Genomic DNA, 10,683 nt, shown 5'->3' with positions numbered 1-10,683 from the left:
CCTCATCCCTAATGTAAAGTTGCCACTACCAAATAATTATCCACAACAAGACCATCTAAAGTGATGACGCTGTTGTCCAGAAAGGTGGACAAACAAGTGCACAAAGAGGCCAAATGTCACATCCCAGTCTAGTACTGCCTCCTACTGGCCTCCTGGTGTCCAAGTAAGCTGCAGATGCTGTGACATCTCTGCCTGGTAGAGTGGTGGTGGCTCAACTCTGTTTGACAACACTGAGTCCCGCAGAGTGGGAGCATCCATCGGGTGGTCTCGTCACTCCTGCTGGAAGCTTGCGTGCCTTCTTTTTCACCAGAGAATCCCCCCTAAACAGCTCCCTCCCCAGGTCTCCCCGGAATCCGCGTTTTGCATCGCTCCTCAATTTGCATCTCTCCCTCACATTTGCCGTGCCAGCGACTCCAAGCAGTGGGCGCAGCCACCGCGGCTCTTCGTCTCCAAACCAATAATCTTTTGAGCACCAAAGAAAGGAATTTTCAATAATGTTGCCCAAGCTGCAGGAGTGGATGATTTGAGGACATTTGCAGAGCGTCGTCTGTATTTCTAAGACATACACGTGTGTTGTGGGAAAACAACAAAGGGCTTGTCTGCAGATTGCGTTGTGCGTTCCCTCCTATTTCTCGTTTTTCTTCAATTTGTTCGTTTAAGACGACGTTTTCACGCTTGGCGGGAGCTCCACGTTTAGTGCGCCTTGGTTTTGCTGAAAGACGCATCTGGAGATGTCGGAAGTGCTGCCTTTCAACGAAGAGAAAATGAGTCATTATGGAAATGAGGGCGAAGAGGGACACCTTTCCTTCACTTGTCGCCTTCAAGACACCAACAACTTCTTTAACGGCTCACAGAATAAACGTCCGCCCAAGCTGGGACAAATAGGCCGGAGCAAACGGGGTAAATTTTGATACTGTATTGAATAGCATTGCATTGTGTTATGTTGACTGCGCCACTATAGTACTCTGTGTGTGTGTGTGTGTGTGTGTGTGTGTGTGTGTGTGTGTGTGTGTGTGTGTGTGTGTGTGACACCGTGTTCCCCTGTATGATCAATGCATTTGTGGCTTTTTGACCTCCTTTTGGCAATGCAATATAAGTTGGATGCGCAACGCGTGACATTAAATGCATCCTCTTTGCAAATGACTGATGCGCTCCCTGAATGAATGCTTCACATGCTAAAACAGTCTAATTTTCACTTGCATGATAAAAATGAGGCTCTCTATGTGTGCTGCATTCCTGATAGTGAATCCCTATGTGTGTGGTGCCATGCACATTTACTGTGGAGCACAAACACAGCACTGACATGTATAGAAGGTGCAAGACAGTCCCATGATGTGTTATTCTTCTGTATATTCTGCTACTCTAATGCAGGCCGATTTGCATGATTCATAATTATGCATGTGCATAATTATGATGATATGTTTTTGCATGTTCTTCCTCATGTTCTGCACGCACCTTCATTCATTTATCTAATTTCCAGCAATTCCTCGTGATAATGATCTTGAGCTTTAATTTGTCATTAACACTCTCCCCCTGTCACCCACAGTTGTGATCGAGGATGAGACCGGCGATGACGATGCACTGAAAAACGTAACAGAGAAGACCCAGGCGGATGCTTAGAAAGGCCCCTTCCCTTGAAAGACACTCTTGAGATTTTCTTAAATGGCGATATTTACCTGTTTTAATCCAAAGACATTGTATATAAGCACTTTGTTTCATGTGGCAGCAAGCAGCACTTCCACACACCCTTCTCTCCAAGGCAGTCATGGCCATCTGGGTGACACACACACACACACACACACATACACAAGCAGCTAAGGAGACCCCCAGGTGGACCCCACCACCACCAGCACTCACCCTAAATGAAGAGTTTTCGCCATAAATCAAATAGTGGTAGAGCGATGGAGTGGTGGGGGTACAAATGGAGCAAGGTGATAAATCAGGGAGAGGATGCAGAAATGAATATAACATAAAAACAAAAGCACACATTTCTGCTATATCGGTCCAGTTTGTGATAACAGTCTGCGAGTTTGTACATAGGAAAAGGCTCTTTTATTTTATTGCACAAATTTGTTATCTATTTGTCTTTATTTTGGTGGGAAAATATGTGCTTTGCAGTGAATTTTAGGCCTGTTGTTTTTCTATGTTGAGAGGACATTTTTTTCCCAACCTAATTCTCGATGTTGCCTGTTTTTGTTATCATAATTTGCATCTGACACGTTATTTATTTCTAATACGGTGTACCTCCCACCTGTGTAAGCTTCCAGCTTTTCACCTGAGTTGGGTGATACCGGCTGTACACACTCTATTGATAAACTATTTATATTGCATTGTGCATTATCGTGTGTGTGCCAAACCTCATGAGGGATAAACTGTACTGCACCGGACAACTTGTTCTGTTTTTTTGGTTGTGCTTTTACTCCTAAAGGTGGTTTGTTGGGTTTTTTTTTAGGGCTAACACTTAAAATAACAACTCATGCATGGCAAATTAAAAAACATGCATGCCCAGCAGCAGAAGCTCTGAAACTCGTGTACTCTTGAAGCACCTTGTGAAACAGCTTTGAATGACAAACCTCAAGCCGCAGTCATAGTACTGTACTGTACCATTCACACTTACTTGTACAGTGGCCTGATATCTTGTAATAAAGGCTGTATCAAAGTACTATTTACTGGTTACCGAATGATGATGTGGATTTTTGTTTTTTAAAAAATGTTTACAAGTGTAGCAAAAACACAAAAGTCTAGTTTTGTATGAGGAGGTTTAACACAACAAGAGTGTAGCTCGGCAGACTTTTCAGACGTGTTCCTTGTACAGTTGATAATAGATTGTCTACCTGGCTGCCAAGGCAGGTAAAGTCAGCATTTTTCCACTGTGAGAAAGTAGCATCCCATTCATCGGAAAGATTGGAAGGTGTCAGGAATGGGATAAAAATGAGCAAACAATAAAAGACGTTTAAAAAACAAAAAAAAAGCTCCATCTTGTTTGTTTTGACTTCCATCTCATATCATTGTGTTGCAAATGGTTATGATCAAGTGCAATAAAAAGTGCGTTTGCATCTCCCAATCTCAGCTTGCCTCTTCAATCAAGTGCTCCTTCATAAGTTCACGGTCGTGGGGATGCAAGTGGGGCTGGTCGGGGTGGAGGGGGTGGGGGGCACTGAGGCATGAGCAACACTGATGAGACGTGACATTTCCAACTCTAAATGATTCATGTTGTGTGACGAGCCCGTGTCAGTGTGCAGCATCTTGAGCCGGGACCGCCGGGATGTTGGCCGGGAACACATATATGCAGGGAATGCAAACACACAGGAGCGCGCACACGTCTTTTTCGGCTCTAACTGCAGGCCAGACTAACATATTGCTCGTCTCTCCTCCTCCTCCTCTGCTGTCTTGACAGACATGAAAGGGGCTGCCTGGGCCGGGTGCCATGGTAACAGATGCACCTTGCGTTCAATGGACGCTGTGGTGGGTTTGGTTGCGGAATAGTTTTCCCTCAGCCTCAGCTTGATACCATCGCTATCTGCAATGGAATGTTCCCTGTTTTTTTTTTATCTCTCAAAACCTCCAATTCACTGTATGGCGTGACCACATCATCGCGCCAAAGTGGTCCCTTCTTCCAAGACAGCAGTCAACCATGATAATGCACGGCGGCGCCTACTGTAGCAACAGCCTGTCCCCTCATGCGGGATGAGAGGGAAAACGCTTTATTAGTTTCACTGAGGTCAATTCTCTCCTCGGGAATGTTGCAGTAAAATGATTAGTCTTAACCCAAGGGTAATAGCATTATGCGGCTGACAGAAGTTGAACCGTCACAAAATGAAACCACCCTGCATCCTACCATGAGGTGTTTCCAATGTTCATCCAGCTGAACCTGTTCGGGGTCAAGGGTGAGCTGGAGCCTATCCCAGCTGACACACTCACATTCACACCTATGGACATGTTAGAGTATCCAATGAAACTAACATGCATGTATTTGGGATGTGGGAGGAAAACATCCGGGAGTTAAACCCCATTCATCCATTTTCTATGCTGCTTCTCGTCTTTAGGGTCGCGGGGGCATGCTGGAGCCTATCCCAGCTGGCTTCGGGCGACAGGCGGGGTACTGGTCGCCAGCCAATGGCAGGGCACATATAGACAAAACAACCATTCACACTCACATTCATACCTATGGACAATTAACCTAACATGCATGTTTTTGGAGAAAACCCACGCATGCACGGGGAGAACATGCAAACTCCACACAGAAATGCCCAGGGGAGAATCGAACCCATGTCTTCCCGATCTCCAGGCTGTTACTGTGTTGGCCAACATGCTAACCACTAGACCACATACACTATATATATATGTATATATACAGTATATATGTTTTTTAAGTTTGGCATACCTTCCCATTCAATGGTATGGAAAAATATGTCCAACATTTTTACTCATACAATATGTCAACTTACAGCAGGGGTCTCAAACTCAATTTCACTGGGGGCCAGTGGAGGTAGATCCTGGGTGAGGCTGGGCCGCATCAAGTATTGGGAGTAGGGCTGGGAATCTCGGGGTACCTCACGATACGATACAATTCACAATACATCTATGTGATAACACCACTGTTAGTTCAGTGTTGGTGTTTACTTGCCCCTGTAAGTACATAAGTAACACTGAGCTTGCCCGGATGTTGCGGGCTGCAGTTACACTACTCCTTGATGTCCAGTCGTGGGCCGCAAGATACGATTTGGTGGGCCGCAAATGGCCCGCGAGTTTGAGACCCCTGACTTACAGTACAGTGTGCATATACTGCAAATGAGAATGCTGTTATTGCATGCCTTCTTGTTTCATATAAAAGACACAGAATGTGTGTGTGTCCATCTTCGGAGGCGCTATCAGAGCTGGAGCAGAGAGCGACGGTTGTGTAAAAGAGAAAGCCGGCACAGTGGGTCCGGTGTGTGACCTTTTGATGATGTGCGACACGTCACACATCTGTTGCTTGCCCAAATCAGCCACTGTATGCATCGACACATGGAATAAGTGCAGGGGCGTCGAAGTGGGGGGAAATTGGAATGGTGTACCGGGGCCCCTAGGTTTTGAAGATTTTTTTTCTTTTATTTAAATACGTCAGTTATTTAAAAAAAAAATCCTGAATGTTAAACTCAAATAACAACAATTGGGTATTATTCCTTAACAGGAAAGCTTAGCATGTAGCGAACAACACTGTGAGTGTGCACCATTTTGTGCTGTTTTTTTTATATTTACTTTGCCCACCAAACACCTCAGTAAGCATTGACTGCCGGGACGAAGGCTCTGCTGCTGGACAGGATGGTTGTGTTTGAGGCGCGCATGCAAGTTGCTCGTATTCCCCTTCATCATTGTCACTACTATCCAACAAATGCCACATATCAGTTAGTCTGTGTTCATGTGCTCACCTTCATCATTCTGTTTAAAACCGAAATGTTCCAACACTGAGGCTGTGGCATTCGCCTTAGCAACCATTGCTTTTGTGCCTTCCTTCACGTTAGCGTATGCTTGCACACGAGGCTAACCTGCTGCGAGCGCCCTATGTATCCACTCACCAGTAGCACCGCCTCCAAACAGACAAAGAGGCTGTCGTTGGATGAATCGATTTATCGATGAACTTGACAGGCCTACTCTGAAGTGAGTTCTCTGTTATAGACTAAACCATTTGTGCTCACCTGAAGAAGGCCAGAGACGTCAATGTGAAATTAGTCCGGGAGGCAATCCCGACTGAAGGAGTCTCACAATTACACTCCACACTGAATAGATTCTTAATTACTTCCACTGGAGTCATGTAAGTGAAGTTAGTATTGAATATAAGTCTGACACTCTTAAAGTGTGCAAGAGTATCTCTAAAGGACTTTGGTGGGAGTCAGAATGCGGATAAGAGGGACAAGAGGAAGATGTGATGGTAAGATGAAGGGGAAAAAACATGTTGGCTTCCCTCTCAGACAGGAGCTAACTGAGAATCCTACCGGGGCTTCTACCATGTGGTTGTCGCGCAAGAAACCGCAAGCTAACCTCCTCGCCGCTTGATGTGACCTTTGTTTCATAAGCTTGAAGCCGGGGCAAACACCCGCGTTGACCTCACGGCCTAAGGCAGACACTCTCTGGAAACAGCACCTCCTTCTTGGTGTGAATTAAGGGGCTTTACATAGACAGGATGCGCTTGGCGTGCACTTAGAAACCCCGTCTTTGTTTCTGTGCGCTGATGTGGGTGCGTACGTGTGCGCGCACTGGCTCAGTTGGCATTGGGATCAGGTATTCCCCTGCTGATTGAGCCTCTCTTGGGAATTCACAAGAGTGACCTCTGAGAAGAGGTAAAGGGGGAAGCACAGCAATCTTGGTAGCAAACGACAAGAGATGTCTCACATCAGCCTCCGCTGTGTTTAGGAAACAATTGAGCAAATACCCTCAACACATGATAAGTCTGTTAAACCCACTTTGCTTGCAGCTAAATTAATGCCTGCAGATGACGTCAATCTTTCCACCATGTTGGCCCTCGGATTTCATTTGTATTCATCATTTTTTTTTTGACATTATCCCTGTGTATTGTTTAAACAAGAGGGGAGGAGTCCAAGTTCAGCAGATGGGTTTGTCAAGATAAAGCGCCGCAAATGTGGAATCGCAGCCAAAAGGATAAAAGAAGGGAACATGCCGCATTAACGTTAAACGCTCTTTGTTTCTGTAAAAAAGAGACGTGAAGAGCGCAGGAAGTATAACGAGGCAGATTGGCCTGAGAGGGAGATGAGGAGATAAGAGGCATGGAGGGAAGGGTGGAAAAGAGAGGGATAAACAAACTAAGAGAGGAGGGGAGAAAGAGAGAGTCTCAATATGATGAAATGAATGCCAGGGAGAAACAGTTCAGACCCACCAGATGGTTTCTATAGCAACCACATCCCCAGTCTCTCACTCTCTCCTTTTCTGCCTAGTTGCTCTGTTGCTGCTTCACGTCCATGCTGGGAAAGCAATGGCAAAGATATAGCTTCGTTTTGGTGCAGTGTTGTTTTAAAGCCTAAAGACACAACTTGTCTAGCGTGCATTTATGTGTATCGTTGTGCTTGTATTTTACAGTGTTGCACACCCGCACTGCCTCATTTGACACGACGCATTCCCTTCCCATGAAGACAAACAAGGTGCTCAAAATAATAGAAACAGCTCCCAGTATGAAGCATTGCTGCTTTCCAATGCAAACTACAACCACAACAATGAACATATTGTTTGATCCGTATTTCTCCGATACCGAACTGAGCATTATTACGTTTTCGTCCCCTGGTGCAAAAAACTACACATCGATTCTTATGAAACTTTGTAGCAAATGTGCATTGCAGGGCACTTTCATTTTTACTTCACACCAAAATGAAAATGTGGAGAGGGGGAATCAATTTTGTGGAGTTGTTTGTCGTAAGGAAGGATCCATTATTATTACATAGTGGTGAGGGGGTGAAGGTGAGGAGGATACATTTGTGTGTTTGTGTTGATATGCACATGACAATCTTTCCACCTTGCAAATCATTTCCCAGATATTCCTTAATGTACGTATTGAGCATGATGCACCACAGTGCAGCACACAAAAATTGGGGTCATGGGGAGTTCAGTGGAATGGCACCGATTAGAGAGACTTGCAGCCCTTTGACTATAATGTTTTTCCACTCCATCACTTGAATGGAAACACTGTAATGTACTGTAGAGGCATGAAGGTGAAGTGTGCACTGCTGTAGACATACAGCATGCGATTTGGGTATCGTGTGTCTTCATTTAGCTTGCATATGCCCGTCTAACACTCCGATAAAATGCATTGATAAAGCATTACGACGCTTCCGACGGCTGCCGTTATCCAAACACACACATGGGCACACTAGCCGGGAATATCCAAAGTGGGATAGACAGCAAAGGGGAGAGCTTCTGCCTCCCCCGAGCTAATCTCATGCTTGAAGATCATTTTCAAAACAGAACAAAATGGAGGACCATTTCTCTGTAGCAGAGTGGGTCTCAACAGAGCCCCCGCGGGCAGGATGGCATGTAACTGTGTACGCGTGCCTTGTGAATAAAAGATGCTGACCCAGATGTAAATATGCCATTGGTCATTTAATTTGTCCTACATGTGCGATTGGCCTGGGCTCAAAATCACAATATGACTGAGAGTTCAGCTGATTAGCACTCGGGCAGAATGACAACATGTAAACCTCTCTCTGCTAATTGGCTTCACGTCTACAACACATGAGGTCGGAAATACGGGGCAGATTGAATACTTAAAATCAGTTTTTATAAGACGTTTGTCCACTTTCTCTCTCGACAGGAGATTGTTTACATTTGTTGGTTAGCTTGAGTGCAACTTCCTGTAGTGGTATCGCAAATAAAACACAGAAAAGTGTCAAAGAAAGCTCATCCTTTAGCTCAGGTGTGTCCACACCTTTGCCCTCGCTGGCTGCTTACTGAAAAAGGATGCGGGGGCCATGTTTACATTTTCTAAACCTACCCATGTTGATATGCCCACACCATTTTTATACTTAAAAATACCCCGCTTGCATCTCAGCTTTGTCTTATTGGTGACAAAACGTATTATTAGTATAATCTTTTTCGCCTTGCATTACCCTGCTTTGCTTGTTTTTCTTAAAAAAAAAAATCAAATATTGAAACTTTCTATTTGTACCTTTTTTCTTGTATCTTTATTCTCATAATTAATTTTTTTAATTCTCGTAATATTATAACTTTTACCCAGCCGAATTTTCCTAAAATTGCAACTTTATTTTTGTTTTGTTTGTATCTCTCTCTCTAAAACAAATACATATTTTAGTTTTTTAACATTTAAACTTGCTGCTTATTTGCTTATTTCTCTTAATATAATGACTTGACTGGACTAATGGTTTGTATTTATTCTTGTAAAATTACTGGTCTTTTTCCATTTTTTACAGTTGATTTTTCTCTTAGTTTTCTCGTTTAGTCGTATTTTTACAATGTGCCGAGGGCCAATAAAAAAAAAAAAAAAACAGCCATGTGCCATAAATGGCCCCGGAGCCGCACTTTTGACACCTTTGCTTTGGCTACGCACTGAGCTGAAATCTCACAGGATAAGTAAGCTTAAATCTTGCAAAAGTCTTGCAAAGTTTGTTCATCTCTCATGAGATATGCAAGTGCTCTCAGGTGATTGAGTTTTGTGGGGTGGATTTTTGGGCAATTTGAATTTTTGGTCATATTTCTAAAGGAAACAAAAAAGAATACACACCCTACTAGTGTTTAAAATGATCACGTATCATCTCTCATTCTCTTGTCCCATTCACTCAATCTTGCTACCATACGTTGAAAGACCCATAAATTCTTCAACGTTTGTTTTTATATATTGTGTTAAACTTTGTAACAAATTCATGTGATAAGTATATAATGCACTTTACGTACTTGCCTGCCCAGCAACACTTAAAGAGAAGGAGCCAAAGATCAAACATCCGGCTAAGCGTGCCGGTTGGTCTCTTAAGCCACAGTCACCTGTGGACATTTATAATGCATGCATTCCCAAAGAAATACAATATAAGAAGCATTTTAGCTGCTCTGTCAGAGGTATTACACAATGCACAAATGCACACTGGATTCATGCAACATGCCACCAGTGGATCATGCGGGACCAAACATAGTACATATCGCTACAGGTCTTTGAGCATGAATGAGCTGAGGGTGTTTTGTATCAACATTGTACTGAGCCCCTCTACATTATTGATAAGCAATTTGACTGCATGGCATCAATAAATTATTAAGGAATTGAAAATTGTTCAGCCGCGGCTCGACAGCCTCGGAGCTCTTTGGCCCTGATAAGATGAATGAGCACGGCCGAATTGATGATCATCAATGGAAGTGAACTCCAAACTGCACTGAGCGAGCGGAAAGTCTACCTCCTCCTTACAGATTCCTGAAAAGGGCTCGAGGCTATTTTGCCCCAACAGTGTGTTGCGTAACAATCCAGCTGTTTAATCAGTGAATTGGTTGGGTTCAGTGAGAGCGAGGTCGCCGCTGGAGAAAGGAGGGATCCAGATGCTCATCCTATGGACTGCCTTGGGACAAATGCCCGCTTTCCCAATGCACAGCACCTACTTGGCTCAGCAGGGCTCTACTTGCTATATGGCGCTTTTCCACTGACAAAAGACAGCACTATTTCTAGTCCTTGGTCAGCTGGGGTTCCAGTGTGCCGTTGATACCATGTGGGTGACGCTGTTGGTCTATTTTGTTAAGCAGTTTTCTTATTGCGGGCCGCACGGTGGTCCAGTGGTTAGCATTTTGGCCAACACAGTAACAGTCTAGAGATCGGGAAGACCTGGGTTCGATTCTCCCTAGGGAACCCTACCCGGGTTCTCACTGGGTACTCTGGTTTCCTCCCACATCCAAAAACATGCATGTTAGGTTAATTGGTGACTCTAATTGGTGACTCTAAATTATCCAATGAATGTGAGTGTGAATGGTTGTTTGTCTATATGTGCCCTGCGATTGGCTGGCAACCAGTCCAGGGTGTACCCCGAAGTCAGCTGGGATAGGCTCCAGCATGCCCGCGACCCTAATGAGGAAAAGCGGTGTAGAAGATGGATGGTTTTGTCATAGCAGCATTAATGTAGCGTTTAGCTATTGATGCTGCAAGATTCTGCTGCTCCACAGTCTCCACTTTGCAGCCACGCTACATTTTTTTTGCTGCCTCCTCTG

The 10,683-nt window shown here is 44.3% G+C and overlaps 1 protein-coding gene across 1 annotated transcript; it reads left to right on the top strand.

The window, feature by feature from the left end:
• The first annotated feature begins 212 nt into the window (after positions 1 to 212).
• Positions 213 to 2,665, top strand: camk2n1 (calcium/calmodulin dependent protein kinase II inhibitor 1). The gene is made up of 2 exons (XM_054784722.1): positions 213 to 900; positions 1,547 to 2,665. Exons 1-2 carry the CDS (start codon positions 732 to 734, stop codon positions 1,618 to 1,620), a joined length of 243 nt encoding a protein of 80 aa, XP_054640697.1. The 5' UTR covers positions 213 to 731; the 3' UTR covers positions 1,621 to 2,665.
• Positions 2,666 to 10,683: the final 8,018 nt, after the last annotated feature.

The sequence above is a fragment of the Dunckerocampus dactyliophorus genome, chromosome 8, assembly GCF_027744805.1.
Source record: "Dunckerocampus dactyliophorus isolate RoL2022-P2 chromosome 8, RoL_Ddac_1.1, whole genome shotgun sequence".
Taxonomy (NCBI): Eukaryota; Metazoa; Chordata; class Actinopteri; order Syngnathiformes; family Syngnathidae; genus Dunckerocampus; species Dunckerocampus dactyliophorus.
This window is presented reverse-complemented; position numbering and strand designations above follow the sequence as displayed.

Excerpts from the sequence above, each read along its gene's own strand:
- camk2n1 (XM_054784722.1), top strand. The coding sequence starts at position 732 with ATGTCGGAAGTGCTGCCTTTCAACGAAGAGAAAATGAGTCATTATGGA. Across the intron at positions 901-1,546 it reads AATAGGCCGGAGCAAACGGG|TTGTGATCGAGGATGAGACC; the intron begins GTAAATTTTGAT and ends TGTCACCCACAG.